Source organism: Poecile atricapillus, chromosome Z, assembly GCF_030490865.1.
Source record: "Poecile atricapillus isolate bPoeAtr1 chromosome Z, bPoeAtr1.hap1, whole genome shotgun sequence".
NCBI classification, from domain to species: Eukaryota; Metazoa; Chordata; class Aves; order Passeriformes; family Paridae; genus Poecile; species Poecile atricapillus.
In genome coordinates, this window is record NC_081289.1 from 7514820 (window position 1) to 7532379 (window position 17560).

The 17560-nt window shown below is 41.0% G+C and overlaps 1 protein-coding gene across 2 annotated transcripts in view; it reads right to left on the reverse strand.

Annotated features, from left to right (window-relative positions):
• Positions 1 to 17560, reverse strand: part of LOC131572810 (metabotropic glutamate receptor 3) — a 44491-nt gene that overhangs the window by 24242 nt on the left and 2689 nt on the right. For both annotated transcript variants that reach the window (XM_058826182.1, XM_058826181.1), the window contains exon 2: positions 5912 to 6767. In XM_058826182.1, coding sequence (XP_058682165.1) covers positions 5912 to 6767 — 856 coding nt within the window. The remainder of the gene's footprint in view (positions 1 to 5911; positions 6768 to 17560) is intronic.

Consider the following 17560-nt stretch of genomic DNA (forward strand, 5'->3'; position numbering starts at 1 on the left):
TTCAACCAGTTTACATCTATAAAGACCTGAACAAATTTGTCTGATTTCACAGCTGCCTTACCTTTCAGCAGGAAGTTAGAATAGAGACCACCCAAATGCATTTTTCTTTAATTTTATGATTTCATAGATTATGAATATATAGCAATAGATTATAATCTATAATTAAAAATCTATATAAATGCATATATATAAGTACATAAATATATTCATGTATACACATACTAAAGTCTTCAGGAAGACTAAGTAGAGATTGGCTTATTTACTCTTGGAGAGTAAATTTACCCAAAGTAAAGGAACAGCAGATCCCACGATGCCTGTAAAGAGAGGAGAAAACAGATGGGGCTATCAGGATTACCAGGCCAGCAAAACCTTGCTGCAGCTCTCTGTGTTTTTACACCAGTGTAACTCCAGTACAGAGAGAATATGGGAAAATACTGTGCAGGTTCAACTGTTCCTCTGCTCTGAAACAGAAAGTCTCAAGTGTGCTTTCAGAGACTGTCCCTTTGCTGCTTGCAAGGTTTTAAACACTATAACACATTTGTGGTCCCAGGAAAAGGCAGTAATTTTTTTCTATAAATCTTAGACATCTTTTTCATGTAGATTTTTAATTAGTATCTTGGGGAATTCACTCATTTTCCTTGCTTTTATTATCTACAAATCCATCATGTATTACACTTTTACAACTTTAATGATTAACAAGGTATTGGATGCCTTCTGCCCATGTGAGCTTTGCCTTTATCTGAAAGCATGTTCTGGCTTATTCTACAAAGAAGCATCCCAAGGAAGGCCAGGAGGACCTCACTGCTGAGTGCTGAAGGCAAGAGGGATCTGACCTGCTGAGAAGGAGCTCCTTGGGTGAGATGGTGGAGTAGCAGGGCCATCTGCTGCAGAGCTGGGCTTTGAGCTCTGGCTTTAGCCTGCACAGGTACTCCCCGCGGTAAACTTGTAGCCGGCCTTTGAAGTTTCTGCAGCTGTAATCTGCTCGTGATAGCACATGCAGCATTCTTTTGGTCTGTGCTCCATGCAGCCTGACTGAGCATTGAGTTTTGAAGTGCACTTTTGACAGGAAATACTTTTGGCTAAATCCCAGAGCAGGGACCAAGCAGTGCTGCTGTGCTCAGAGGTAAGGTGACATCTGCTTGTTGCAGACTACGGCTTAAGCTCTTTCTTACTTGGATGGAACAGATATGATGGAAATGGTCTGTGAAATTGTGTTCCCACAACAGAAGTCACCAGTGTTCAAGTATAAATGAGAAGGTGAATTTGTGCTTCTGCTTCATATTATTTCAGTGTTGACTGGGGCAGAGCGAGGAGGAAGAGAAGGGAAAAAATGAACCACATAGAAACGTAAAACCGGGTAAGAACAGAAGTTTTGCCATAAAGCCCAGTGGAGGAAAGGGGACAAATCAGACATGACTTACAACCCTTTCCCCATTTGGAGTAGTCATTCTGGTTAGCCAAGGACTAACCCAGGACTTACCCAGGATGAGGCAGTTTTGATGATACAGGCTTTGCTGTAGAAAAGATGGATTTCTGAACACAAGACAGAAAGCACCATGACAGTGATTCTGGTAACTCAAGAGGGAGAAAGGGATAGGAAAAGACACTGAGTACTTTAAATATGCATTGCCTAAAATTTTTAATTATCTTTTTTCCAATTCTTCTACTTTAGCCAAATTTCTCCAACCATTAGCTGTGCAGGTTCAGAAAACTGTGATAAAAATATGGTCATGCATACATTCCAAAATCCAAACCTCCTCTGCCCACATTAGCCTGAGGACAGGGTTAGTCCTTTTCTACCATCAGCCCAGCTAACTGGAGTGGGAAAAGCTAGAGCCCAGCCCCACACTCCTGGGTGACAAGGCTGTTATCCTGCACCAGATAAACAACCCTGGAGCTAATGCTGGTCTTTCACTGTCATTACTGCCCTTCCTCACCTCCAGTCCAATGTCCTGGAGGAGCAGCTACACCAGGCATGTAGGGCACAGCTGTGCAGGACCCTGCCACTTTTTTGTCCCAAATGATGGACACCCCTCTCACACAGCCCTGGCACTTGTCAAATGTGAGGCTTCCAGCAGTGCTGTGGGCAATGACAACACTGCTTTTCTGTGTTGTGCTGGTGGCTTAAACAACCTAAAAGAGTCAGCAAACGTGTTTTCTTCACTGTCCCCTCCACCCTTGTGAGGGAGCAAGGCTTCTGGATATGTGGGCTCATCCCTGGATTCTCAGCCCTCCCAGGAGCCCCTCTGTATGCTGCCCCTCACCAGGCAATGGCTGGGCATGGCGAGAAGTTGAGTTTACTGTGTGCTCTCTGCCATGGACACCTACACTTTTATTCAGCGCTTTGCTGTTCTGGTAATACAAGTTAACAGCCTCTTGAACAGGTATCTCTTTATCAGCAGAAAACCATCACGATTTAGAACATCAAGTGCTGCCCTTGTGCCCTCAGGAGGGAATGTAGAGGCTGGGAAGATCAAGAAGATGAACCAGCCTATATCTCTTTGAAAGGCCATACAAACATACAAACACTTAAATTTAGTGAGTGCATTTGTCTAGGGGCTGGACTTTGTATTCTCACATCCTGCTGCTGGAAGCTGGAATTAGGCACAGGTGTCTCTTTTTTCCTCTGCTGAAAAGATTCAGGATATCATGACATTTGTCATATATGTCTTACTGACTTGCAAAAAAATGATGTGCCTGGTGTATTTCACAGACAATAAGGAGTGAAATTTCACCCTGCCTGCATCCCACACTGCCATTCTGTAATTTCAATTTAATGAAAAACTAGAAATAACTAGGAACCCAGAGATATTAGTGAAATAATGAACAGCATGTCAGCAGCAGTGGCAGCACAAGTGACAGGACTGGCACAAATCCTGGCCAGACCCCTACAACCACCCTCCTGTTAGCTGGTCCCTGAGTATTTCCTTGCAAATCACATTATTGCTGTTCCTGAGAGCTTCACTTCAAGTCTTCAGCTAAATGCCAAATGAAAATAAATCTTAGTCACCCTGTACTCCATTTGTAGTCAGTAGCAAGAGATATAGGGGCAAATCATACCTCTCATGGTCTGGAGCACACTCTGTAAGTACTGATCCCCTCCATTAACTGTAATCAAAGGCTAATCAAGACTAATTTGAGTTTGAAGGGTAAATGTCTAAAATTGCTCCGTCCCACACCAGTCACAGAAACGCACTCGATGTTTTACTCAGACTGGTGTGTGTGAAATACACCATGTTCCAGGAAACTGGAATGAGACATTCAGGACCTTTTGCTTGATTTCTTCCACCATTTCTTTGCTTGATTTCTATGCTTGCAGGGCTTATCCATGTGGATCCCTGCCTTTCAGCAGAGGAGGCATTGCTTGAATAGCTGCTTGTGTGTCTGCAAATATGGTTATCACCTTTCTTGTTCCTTGTGGTGGGTGTGGATTTCTTCCCAGGCTAAAGAAGAGAGAAAATCCACAGCCTCACTTGGTTGCAGTGCAGCTGCTGGACTGGCAACTTCCACGCCACCCTCTCTCTGTGCTGGGAAAACATTCTCAGGTTTGGAGGTGGAAATATGAGAGTGTCATTGATCAAATGTACCATGCAACAAGGTCCTCATATTGCTTTAACCACACACCCAAAGGTTTCCTTCAACCAAGAAAGAGCAAAGAATAGGTTTTGGTCCCATAGAAATCAATGACAAGATATGTATGAAAATCTCACATATGTATTAATTTTTCACATCCTTCTGAAAGGAAGAAGGAACGGAAGATTTGCTTAATAACTCACTGCACAAAAATCACTCACCTGCTTAAAAATAACTTACATTAAAACACGGATTCACATTATAATGGAAGAACTAATAATAAAGAGAGGAGCAAATTGTGTTGTAAGCTGGTAAAAAAATGTATATGGAACAAAGCCATTGGAAAAGAACTTGACAGGTTTCTTAATGTTTTAAATTGGAAATGAGAATTAATGGAAAATAAAGCCCTTCAGAGTTTCAAAGATTTTCATGCTGATTTTTAATAAAATTAATTTGGTTCAAAAAAGGGCTTTCTATTTTCAAAACTAAAAAATTACAGGCTTCAATTTCTTTTTCCACCTTGAACAGCTTCAACTCCCAATTCATAAAAATATAAAGTATATTTAATTCAAAATTAAAACTAATTTTTCTGGCTCTAGATAATTAACATTTTTCCTGAGATTTTGGTCAAAGAAAATTTGGGTTATTTTGACCTTATATATAGATGTTGAATGGGAAAATGCTTAGGTGCTTAAAAATATCTGCATGTTAGAAAAATGATTAAGAATCCTATATTTGAACAAAGGTTGCTTAGTCTTAAGGCTGGAATCTATTAATAGTGTTTTCATTTTAGCCCATAAAAATACCTGTAGCATCAGAAAAATCTTCAAAATAATTGAACTTTAAAATATTGAAGTGCCTACTCATTTAGGTAGGTCATTACAGTCATGAAGTATCTCCCTGGCAGGGACAGAAGCACACCACTGCCTTCCCTCCTGATCAGCATGCCAGGAACCAGCTCCCATGAAGTGCTGTCCTCCTAAAAACAATTGATTTCAACAATTTAAGGAAATTCAAGTATCTCTGAGGATAAGTGCAGGCAAGCGAGAAAATAGTTTCTATGCTGTAAGTGCTACAGGAGGAGGGGAAGGAGAAAGGATTATTCTTAATTTCCAGAGGCCTAAACACAAAAGTTTTGTTTCATTCTGACTTGAGTACTTGGCTACAGCAGCTGCACCCCACTGGGAGCTAGAGAAGTACCAGGCATGTGGTTGGTAGTATTCAGAGGTGATTAAATGCTGAGAACACCTCTAAAGAAGGGAAAAGTTCAAGCTCCAATTTGACAATTTTACATAGTTTTCAATGTTATTAGCATTGTACAATTACAATTACAGTCTCTTGGGATTGAGCATGCTGCATCCTACACATGTTTATCCTTCAATTCCTCTTGGAGCTAGTTCTCATTCAAAGCACAGCATGATGGCTCCTTACTATCAGCTCAGTCAGTTGAGAGTATCAGTTTCATAATACATAGAAATGCAACCGAGATGCTTCAGAAAAAACTCAGATATGCAGCAGAAAAAAGACAGGATGTTGTACACTTTACCTGTTTCCTCTGTAGGTCTATTTAGCTTTGGTAGGGTGTAATATTGTTATGTCATAATATTAATAAAAAAGCTAAACTCAGCCATATGTGGTGGCAAAACCACAGAGATGTCAAGTGCTACACAGCCAGTCCCCCTGAAGTTTGCTCATATCATTTCCTGACTGACCACACTCCTCCACATCTCCTGCACGTTTAATGTAGCTTTTTCTATACTTTGCCATTAAGCCTGTAGTTCTGTAACACAGGTAATGGCACTACACCATATATTTAAATAATTTATATGCATCTGGTTCTATGACAGGAATTATTACTTTACTATTACAAGGACATTGGCCACCGTCCAGCAATTATGTAAATTTGTAGCGAAGCGAGGGAGAGAAGGCCAGGTCTTGGCATGGGAATGGTGGGAAGCTGCCTGGTGTAGCAGGTGGTGAAAGGACCATTGGCTTTCAGACATGCCCAAACTGGCTGTGAATTAAATGGGTGTTGGTGTGTGGAATTTTAGAGGATGGAGTGCCATTGCCAAGACCAGCTGTTGTCAGCTTCACCCTTTCCTTCTGCTGGAAGCAGGAGGAGCATCAACCTGTTTTTTTCTGGGGTTCTTACCAATCTCCTCTTCCTTCTCCTTTCTGCCTTTTTGTGACAGGATTGACCTTGCCTGTGTACCACCCTGGTCTGAACTGTGTAAATAGCTGCTACCAGGAATTTGGCTAGGTGTTACCTTGACTGATGAACATTTCCTTAATTACAGTGCTTAATTACATTCTGTAGGTACCAAAAGAGGAGTATTACCTGTAAAGTTTACTTTCAGGAGATAATCTTTGTACAGCTTCCTGCCATCCAGATGCTTCATGGCATCACAGAGTTTGGTGGTGTTTGGGCAGAGAGTCCTCTGCATTTTATGCAAGGCATGAGCCATTGCATACACAGCATTCACAACAAACATGATCTTGGATTCTTGCTCGTAGTTGGAACTGTTGATGGTGAAGTGCTTTTCACAAGCCTTTCTATGGGGCTTCCGGTTCTGCAGGTTACACTGGAATTTTTGCTCCCAGAAGTCCTTGAACCAGGGGTTGCGCCTGTTGTTGTAAGGGCTGAGACTTTGGAAGTACTTGTCAAACTCTTTAACCGGATGGGAAGCGAGCTCCAAGGTTATGGCCCCGGAGGCTATGTGCTCATTGCCCTTGACGATGCTCTCCTGAGCTCCCCACCCGTCGCTGGCAATCCAGGTGAAGGACACGTTGAAGCGGTTGGCGGCCGCAATGAGCTCCCGGGAGTCGTCGCCTCTCATGAAGAGCACCACCACCCTGGCGTTGGGTTTCTGGAGCAGCTCCCTGATCACGCCGTCGTACGACTTCCTGATGTTGGAGCGCCCCACTTTCTCGGAGGTGGCGATGCAGATGTTGCGCAGCCGAGCTTCCTGCTCAAAGGCCTCGATCCCCGTCTCCCCGTAGTCTCCTTCGGAAGCCACTGTTGACACGTAGGTCCAGTTGAAATACCTCAGGATTTCAGCCATGGCTTTGGCTTGGTAGAAGTCCGGGGGCACTGTCCGTGCAAAATAATCGTAGCGGGATTTGTCGCTCAGCTTGGCACTGGTGGAGGCGTAGCTTATCTGGGGGATCTGGAAGAGTCTGAGCAAATTTGCCACCTAGAGACAAAGTGGGGTGCACAGATTACTAAAGAGTGGTATTTATAAAATGGAACAGAAATATTTAGGGAAAGGCACTTGCAGTGTTTTTTAATGAGAGATGTTCTGATGATCACAGATTGAGGGTGTTGATAGAGGATGCTGATAACAAACTCCATGGAAAGCATTGCACTGAGCAAATGCACAAAACCTGTTCTGATGCCCAGTTAATTCCCTGGGTCCTGCTGGGATTGTAAAGGACCTTTATTTTAGTGAAACTAAGCCTGTTTAAGCAACAGATAATTAGACACAAATGGACAATATATTTCAGTTTCAGACTGTGTTCCTTACTAAGGCCTGGGGATTTGCATGCCTTTGCTGTTCATAGTGGGATTCATCTTCTCCAAGATTGATTGTATTTGATGACCAAATGTACTAATAAGACATAAATTTCCTTTTTGTACAAATATCACAAATATACAGGCCTTTTGCAGAACTTCTTAATCTCATTTATTCGAGATAAGTCCCCACCTCTCCTACTTTTCACTCATTTAAACTGTTTTACTGAGATGTTCTGGCTGCAGACCAGCTGAGGTGGCACATTTTTTGCATGTTAGTAGTCTTCAAGTGTTTGACAATGTCTCAGAACCACAGAATCACAGATTCACACAATGACAGAATCATAGAATTGTCTCAATTGGAAGATACCCTCAAGAATCATCAAATCCAACTTTTTAGCCCATATAGGGACCAAATCCATGACCTTGTGATTCTATGCACTATGCTCTACCCAGATGAGCTAATGTCATGTTGACCTACAGTTTTTAATAAATAATAAAATTTTTAATAATCTCAATTTGCCCTTCTGGTTTGATTTATGTGGTTCAAAGTCCTGCTTTTTCTTTTTTTTTAATTTTTTTTCCATATGTGATTATGTCCAATACTTAAATATTTCCAAATCTACGTTGCTGCTCTCACAGAAATGCAACTCTTGATCACATGTGGGAAGAAATGAAGAAAGATTATGGCATTTTTTTTACTACGATAGTTTCTTAAATGACAAAGGGAAGATTGGTAACTAGAAGTTCTGACCAGTAAATTAAATTTGAAGCTAATCTTGGAGTACAGCCTGATGAAACCATTTGAAAAACAATAGTGTGCTTGAGATTGTTGCAGTAGTGTACTTGAGATTCCCAAGGGAAAGTTATTAAAAATTGCCCAATCATTTAATTTTTTTAATCTTCCCCAGATGTTTCTTTAACCACAGACTGTTGTCTGTAAGAACTCAAAGTCAAAGGACTGTTTTGGAAAAAATGTTGTAGAAGAGGCAAATTTTGAAGGCTCAGACATCAGTAGCAAATTAGACAGTCTGGTAAAAAAAAAAGAAAAAAAAAACCAACAAAAAAACCCAGAAGATTTTTATTGCTTTTCAGCAACCTGTATGACTTAGGACTTTATAGATTTAGATTCTGTCTTTTCTGTATTACAGACATTGAAGCAGTGTCCTGCTGTAGCTCAGTCTGCCCTTACAAACTGGTGAAATCTCATCTGGGCCAGATATACATGTACAGGGACTTTCACAGCCTCTGGGCCACATGGAAGTGAGGATTCCAGGAGGTTCTGACCCTCCTGTCCTGGAATACCAGGAAAGATCAGGTGTCCTGTCATCTCAGCTGTAGCTGTTGAATTGAAGTTTGCCTTCACCAAAGAAAAAACATTGGTAGTGTTTTATTTTAGTTTAAGCCAAAATAAAACCTTTTCTACAGTGCTTGGAAGGAGTATCCTGAGCTTCAGCTGACACTGCAGTTTTGCAGTGAGTACAGGCACAAGGCTGGGAGCACTGCAGCTGAACAAGTTAGTGTCCCTCAGAAAGCAGCTGTTGTGTTCTTAACCTCCCTGCTAGATGGCAACAGTCATTAAACTGCCTTTACTGGAAATGTGGGATTTAATTTGCAGCTGGTGATGGAAATGAACCGCTTTAAAGCAACAGGATGGGAAGACAGGCTTGTTCTGTCACCAAGGTACAATGGATGCTTTGAGCATTGTTAAGTCCCTGTGGCTTTGTAACTTTGATTACATGCCCACATATCCACATGGTTTGGTTCACATGGCCTCTCTCAAGAGCACTCCGATTTGGTAATAAGAATGTACTCCATGTAGCTATTCTGGAACATTTCCTGCAGAACTGTGTAGGCTGGAATTGCTATTCTTGTCTCAGTTTATTCTAGCAGGAATAGTTTTATTTCTGCTAAACCATAATGAAGATATGCACACATTTCATTCTGCATTTCCCCCTTCAAACTGGCTAAACGAGAAGTCCATTTTCAGCAGCTCAAGTAATGCTGGTCAGTGAGTGGACAAGCCTTCATCTCACAGAAAGGTGCTCCTAACAAATATAGCAGCTTTATAGCTAGTTTGATTTTTTTGTTTGTCTCTTTGTGCCTTTTATTTTTCATTTTTTTTCTTTTAGTCTAAGCAGCAAAAGCATCCATAGAACTACTCTCCCAGTCTACATGGGGGCCCTCAGCCTTGGATGCCACTATATTTCTAGGGTCCCAGCAAACAGCTGCAATTCTGATTCCTGTGCCCTGGGGAGACGAAAATTTTCATGTGTTTACAGCTGTTTGTTGTAAAGCTCTTCATTACTAAGCTGTCCAGATGGTAGATTTTTCATGGACTAAAAATTAAAAAATATATGGGGAAGACTGATTAATCATAAAGGATCACCCAGTCATCCCTGAGAACTATTACTGCTCATGGAGTTCAGTGAAGTTGTTTCTGTTATTAATTCAGATCAGGAAACTCTTGAAATTCTCCAGTGGGGATTTTCTAGAATATTGTAACGTCTTGATATTAGGGACTAATTTTTCAAAAAAGCTCAGGTCTCAGGCACTTAGTTGATGCAGACAATTTCAGAACAGCCATTTTCATGCTGATCTAAGCATTTGATCATGAAAATGTTATCTTGGTTAAGAGAGTAACAGGATAAGAGCACAGGTAGCAGGTTCTGGAGTGGAGCTAATATCCAATACCACATCTGCTCAGTGTAGTAGAGGACAGTGGGATGTAAACCAGAGTTATGTGCACTGAGATTGAACCACCTGAGGCACACCTCCAGTGTAGCTCCATGCTGCCTTGGCATGTGTGGAACAGCTTCCAAATTGCAGTGCAGATACAGCTTTTGCTAAGTGAGATAATTTATTCTGGCAAAGCTCCAGGGAGCAATTTAATCAAGCCGTGGTGCATGCAATTAGTGCCTGAAATCCATATGTTGGCACTTAAGTAGCAATAGTAGCCAGGTTTTTTGCTATCAAAACTGGTGGGTTTTGCAGATACCTTTGAAGATAAGCCTGGATGTTCTGCATCTGCAGACCAAAACAGCCCCTTTGCACAGCTTGCTGTGAGCAAAGCGTGTCAATGGAGCTCACATTCAGAGAGATGGGAAACCTTTTTTTGCTGTCATGCTGCTGGGCTCGTTAGTGCAGCCACTATCCTGTGGTCAAGTGTCCACTCCCCAGGCAAGCCTGGCTCTCACTCAGCTGCTGGGATGGTGGGTGGTTTGTTGTCCAACATGAACATGGCAGTAAATCCAGTGCCAGCCATGTCCCTCCTTAGGGACACACTGGCACCAGCAAATCCTGCAAATGAAGGGGCTGTGGCAGTGGCAGGGAAGACCAGTGTCCCTCTCCCATTCCACATCTGTCACTTCTGCTCCTCTGAGCTGCAGGGACAGGATAAATGGTTGTGGGATATCGCCAATCTTGTTTAAAACACTGAAAACGGCTTCATAATAACCACCTGTGAGGAGCCATGAATTAGATACAGCTATCAAACACATGAACCTGGTTTCTGAGTGTATTTGTGGCCATTCAGGAATCCTGCTGGTAAATGGGGACAGAGAGGTAATACCTCTATGTCTCAGTAACCTTGATCTGTCTGATGATTTATTGAATCTCATTGAACATTTTCTTAACCTTCATAGGATTCAATTTTATTTTTTTTTTTGCTAGTAGTAGGATTTATTCTGATATTTTTGTCAAAATTTCCCTTTCTAATGGCCCAGAGATTATTACGTGGATTTTTTTGAATGTGTATGGGACGAGAAAACACAGGAAATATTTTGGGAAACGAGAAAGAGACAAATCTCAAAAATACTAGAAGAGGTAGGGTGTCTTTGCCATAACACAAAAGTGTGTATTGCACATTTGTTGGACAGAGGAAGGCCCTTGTTAGATGACACTGCTCTCTGCCCTTCTGAAATTTAACCATGCGAGAATCTCATGGCACTTAACATGGCTTAATGAATCTAATTTCACAGAGCTCCTTTGAGACAGGAAAGAGCTACCCTGAACAGACAATGAATCAGGCTGTGGGGCAGAACAAGATTAAGGTAAAGGAGTTTTTGCTCTACTGAGAAACTGAGCAAATTTCTGTCTCTCTGAGCTGCAATCTGTCCTAATGGAGATTCTGTTGCTGTCTTTGCTCTCCTGAGAAAGTCTTTCTATTTCTGGGAATAAGTTGCAAGTCCAGATTCCCCCAGCAAGACCATGGCAAAGCTATGTCAAAAGGTTTTCCTAATTTCTAGATCATTGCTATAACACAGGGCCTGAGCTCTTTGAAGGAGCATGGACTGCGGCTAGTGTATGTTTTATCCAGTTCCTAAATTATGGTAATCTAACTTGTTGAATTTTTGTTATTATTTGGGCAGTTGGAAGTCAAACTGCATCTAAAGCATTCATACATACATAATATAGGGTTTTTTTTTATTATTTAAATTTTTCTTGTTCCTTAAATCTAAAAATATACCAAAATTTTGGCAGAAAGAGCTGGTTTCCTGCTTTAGAAAAGCAGGAAAAAAACCACTGGTTTTGAATGGGCTGGGATGTGGTAGGTTCAGGCATAAACCTAATAAGTAAGGACTAAATGAGGTACCTCTCTAGTCAAGAGTCTCCACTGGCCTGTGTAGTCTCCCCATGGTCCCATGTACATTTGGGATGTGCATTTTTTTTCAGGTTAAAATCTCCCCTTTTTCAATTAATAAGTATTTTCTTCTATTCTCTAGTCCTGCATCATGTTGATAAATACATTTACTTTGTGTTCCTGAGAACAAACCTGTACATACTGAAAAGCTGATGTTAGGTTCCCACCAAACCTTCTCTTCTCCAGGCTGAACATGTGCAATTCCCTCAATTTCTTCTTGTAGCATTTGCTCTCCAGACTCTTCTCCCCATGATTATGTTTGTGTTTATTGAATCGTCCTTTTACCAAGGGACCCAAAGTTAGAGGTATTATTCTAGATGTGATCCAATGAGCACAGAATAAACAGAAATATTTATTTCTATCTGTGTACTGGCTATGTCTCTGCAGATACAGCCGAGCAGGCTGTGAGCCTACTGAGCTGCCAGACTGTATCACTGGCAATAAATATGAGCAATACTGAAAAGCTGGGTTCCACCATAATTTTCCCTCTTCTCTTGGGATTTAGGAGGCTCCTACCTGGGGGCATTGTGACCCAGAGTGACTCAGTCTGGACACTTTTGACATACTCACATAATTTGGGAGTATTTGGGAGGTGGAGAGTTCAGTGATGCAAATGCAGCTGCTCACCTTGGTCCCAAGAAAAAAATCACTCCAAGCTAATTTGTTTTCAAAGGGAAATTAGGACCTTAAGGGCCTCACTGCTTTCAGAACTGAAAAACCTTTATCAGCCTGGAACATCATGTCTCCCTAGCCCATTTTAAAACTAAGGGTGCCATTTCTGGGATATTATAATAAGCACTGTTTAAGGCAGTGACTGCACAGGGGCTGTGTCATGACCTGCAGCAGAAAGCACCAATTTGGCTTCAGCAGGACTCCAAGCACTGACCCCAGAAGGTCACTGGGAATGCCAATATCCCAGTTCCTTAAATCATTAAAGGTCAGTTGTAAGGAACTCAACCAGATGCAGTGAGATTATTTAGGAGTCCCAGCCTGGCTTGTTCTCCTATGGAATCTTCTGGTGCATTGCAGGACTGAAGCAGTGGTTTCCACCAGCTTTCTCACTCTTTGATATCAAGAGGGCTGTTTCCTAGTTTGTAAGTAATGTTCCTTAACCAAATTCCATCCAAAAGGTAACTCAGGAAAAGATAGTTCACTGTCAAACTAATAAAAATGTCTGGTATTTTTTGTTAGAGGGAAGAGGGGTGAAGGAAACATTATTTTTAGCTTTGCTCTTCTCCTGAAAATTTAGGCAATGAAGCTGGGAAAAATATACCTAAATACTTGCAGTGGACTCAGTAGCTGTCACAAAGAGAGAAGCAGTGTTTGAACTATGAAATGAATTCATCTGCAAAATGAACATCAGAAGTAAGGAATACTGTCAGAATAACAGCTAGGATTTCTGCACAGGATCTGGGAATTTTTTTTTATATTTGCATCTGTCCTGTGCAATAAAAAATAAACCATGGAGGGCATGCAGAGAAATGTTGTGCTTTGAATGAATTGTTTGGAAATATTTTTTCTTTTTTCCTGCAGGGGATGACACAGTGAGCTGTCACATATGCACTCTGCCTCCATGGAGCATTACTGTTGAAGTGAAGTAAGCTGAGCACCAAACTTGCACCCTGAGAAGAGACCTGTGCAAAAGACCTCACTTTGCATGAGGAGTGCAGCTCTTCTCTGAGGCTTCATAAACCTGCCTGTGACTCACGTCCCATTTACACATGATCAGAAAAGGTACAAAAATTGGGGCTGTTGCTTCTACCAGAACACAGAATTACTTCTGGAGTTAAAAGAGCTATCAGTGATAAACATGGTAATTTGAGACTCATTAACTGAAGAGTAAATCCTAGTCAGAAAGGGTAGAATGAGTGTAGAGTAAGTCCTAGTCAGAAGATGTAGAATAAGTATAGGTGATATCTAGGTGACCCTAGCTAGTTCTTATTTTTGGCCACTTTCTCTTGCAGTGACATCCTCTCCCATTGGAACAGCTTGTTGCTGTTTACTACAGCTCCCTGAAGGGATATTGCAGCCAGGTGGGGTTTGGTCTCTTCTCCCATGTAACAAGTGATAGAACAAAAGGAAAGGGTCTCAAGTAGAGCAAGGGGGTGTTTAGATTAGACACTAGGAAAAATTTCTTCACTGAATTGGTGGTCAGGCATTGGAACAGGCTGCCCAGAGATGTGATAGATTCACCAGCTGTGGAAGTATTTACAAAACCTGTAGATGTGGAACTTGGGAACATGGTTTAATGGTGGACTTGGCAGTGCTGGGTTAAATCCCACTTGATGATCTTTAAAGTCTTTTCCAATCTTAATGATTCTATGATTCTTTCATTGTATTTTAGAGCGCCTTCCTTCTTACCTCAGTGAGACCTCAGTGGTTACTTATCTATCCCTGTAAAGTCTTGCAATTTACCCTTAGCAAAAGGTGGAAATGTGCACCTGAAGAAATAAAAATTATAGCCCAAAACCAAATAAAAAAGACTGTAAAGTAATTGGTTACTGTGGGATTTTCAGAGAAGTCAGAGGGACGTACCCATATTCCTTTGAAATCTCTAGGAAAGAAATGCCCAGTGTTCTTTGGACGCTGAAAATTTCAGCCTAGTGGCTGTTCAGTTTCTGAATGTGGAATAGAAACAAAGAGAGGAACAAACAGCAAGGATCTGGCTGAGAGGTAGTGGCAGAGAGGGGAAGAACAGAGATAAAAGAAGAGAGAGTTTAAAGGAGACACATGGAAGCTGGCAAGTGTGTGTGTAGCTTAAACTCTGGTGGTAGGTGGTCCATCTCACAGAATAGATTTTTTAATGAGGATCTGGTTTACTTTTACAAGCACAAAATCACCAGAGGCTCTCAGTGCACAGCACAAGTGGCGCGTGTGGCCTGGCAAACCTCTGCAACCCCTGCACATTTCTCCTGCCCACATCCCTGCAGGGTCCATGCACAGTGGTCCATGTGTTATGTTTTGTTTATTTCTTGGTTCATTGAAGGATTTTACACTATTTCCAGTAGTGATGGAAGTCAGAAGCTATTGTTAAGACTCTGGTTGAAAGATGTTTTATCCTTGGAGGAAGGAAATGGAGGTGATTAGCTTTCAGCCTCCATGAGCCCTTGGCAGACTTTTGTGGCTAAGGAGAATGACAGCCAGGAAAAGATTGCCAGTAAATGAGTACATATTTTGAATTTCATGCCAGATGATCACTCACTTAGGAGTGGCTTTAGCTTTTGTGATAGCAGTAATGCACCGTTAAACCTGCTCCAGTGGTTTTGTTACAATTTACTTGAGACAGAGCAAGGAACTGAAGAGAAGACAGCAGGGCACTGTTTTCTGTTCTGCCATTTTTTCTGGATGAGGCTCTAACTTTGAAATAACTTTTATGGTCATGATCCAGAGGTCCTGTGGGTTGACAGCCAGGTTGAAATCTTTACATCCATGTGAATATAGTATACATAGAAATAAAAAATCCAGCCCACCTGAGGAATGCCTTAGTTTTTCTAAGAGCTGACTGCAGGGAATGGACCCTAGTCTTAATTTTCAGAAGAATAATCCAGTTTTCAGAAAGAGGGAAGAACAAATCCAGCACCTGAATAAAAGTAATCATGCTTCCACATGCATATTCTTGACAAGAGCTGACCTAAGTATCTTAAACATGGAATTGGGATTGGCTATGCAAGTGCTCCTCTGCAAATAAATACTGCCTCTTTTTCTTATCATTTCTTACCATGTCAGCCTCTCCAAGGAAAATATGTTTGAAATTTCCATTGTAAACTAAGAAAGAGTGGATAACCTGGCTCAGATTAAAAGCCATGAGTCCAAAAGAAAACCCTCCAAATTTTGAATTCTTCACTTCCTGATGCTAGATTCAACTCAAGTCAGAATTGTATTTCATGAAAACAGCTTTTCAATTTATTTTATTTATTTTTTTTAACATGAGCTTTTCCATTGACTAAGAATTCTGGCTTGAGTTTTGAAGGATCAAATGCTGTGCAGATTGGGCTCTCTGCTAATTTAAACACAACATCTAAAAACTAATTATCCAGATCATCATTAAGGATAATAGCCTAGTCTGACCAGAAAATAATTAAGCATTCTGCATTCTCTTGTTGTTTTTAGTCTCTGCAGAAAGTGCCTATCGCACATACTGACTCAGTGGGGAAGGTGTTCATTGCTGATTTACCAGCAAAATCTTTTATTCCTTAGTGGAAGGGTAATGAAAGAAGTACAAATCTGACAGCAGGAACATCATGAAGTTATTTGGCAGACAGCTGTCCTGACAAAAAACAGAAGAGGGAGGGTGAAGGGAGGGGAAGAAAAAAAAATTAAAATATAAAGACAAATTCACAGGAGGGGGAAAAAAAAAGCCAGAAATAATTTTTGTCTGAAGAACTCAGCATGTTTTATTTTAAGGCTAAGGAACTGCACTGTGGACTTTATGCTGTTTACAGCTCTCAGCAAAAGAAAAATGCTTGCCAGGGATACATCTGGAAGCATCCAGCACCGTGGATGCTGCTTGAAAACACAGGGAACAGGGGTGCTGAGCCTTGCACACACACACACCTGGTGAAATATTTTGACTCTCAGCAATGGTGTGATTCCAGTTGTTACTGGAGCTACTCTGTACAGGTGACTGGCTCTGAAATTGCTATGGCACCAAAATGCTTGCCTTTAATGCTTGAAAGTCCTTACAATTTCAGGCTTGAGTCTGCAATGTCTATTATTCTTGACAGGGATTTTCTTTTGAAACAGAACTTGTGACTGGCTATCTTAACAGGATGGGCAACAGGAGTGGATGGTTTAATTATGTCATTTCTAGGGCTTAATTACATCTTTTTTAGGTGGTGTGAAATCTAAAGGAAAGCTAGAAAAGAGAGACTGAAGGAAGGCCAACACAATCCATGTCAAGAGAAAATAAATGAATACATTTTCTTGCTGGAAGATGCTTGATGACAAGTTGAATGATTTGTAAAACTATTTTTCTGAAGAACTGTGTTAAGAAATATCTTACATTTGAAAAATTATTGACAAGTCTAGGGAAGATCATAGAGTAATATTAACTATAAATATTGTTCCATCATCCTCCTTAGGTTTTGAAAATTGTGTGACATACAGATTTTCATACAACTATATTACCATTTTTTACATGTACTGGTTGAGAAAATCTCTAATCAGAACTTCCAATTTCCATTGGACAGCTGTTCCAAACCTAAGATTTTGGAATATGAAACATCTATATACACTCTATTATGTATATTGGATATGTACTGTATCCAATCTACTGCCTCAGACATGGATTTAGTCTTAGATCAGTGATCACCAGAGACTGCCTTCAAAGGGACAGGCTGACAGATGTTGTGCAAGAGGCCACAGATTACTTTAGAAAAGTTATCTCACTCCCTCTGGGTTTCTGGGAGGGAATGAAACACCTGTACCATTTCCTCTGCTGTAACAACTTTTATAGGTATGTCTTTTAGGCTACCTCATATCTTCATGTCCTTTGGACACGCTTGGACTTAGGGTGGACTGAGAAACACACTGACCACAAACCAAAGGTATAGCAAAAAACCTGACACTCCTCCACCAGTGAGATAGGGCAGTCATATGATGTTTCAAAATATTTTACCAGCCTTCAGACAGCTGTAGTTTTGGCAACTGCTGAACCAAATGACATATCTTACAGAATTTCTTCTTTCTGTTTCTGGTCACTTCTGGAACTCATTTAGCTTTTAGCATCCACAACAACCTAGCATTTGCTGGTTTCATTTGATGTACTCTTCGTGTGATTGGAAGAGACAATGAATAATGATTTCCTTAACAGTTTATGTTGCCCAGGGTTCTGT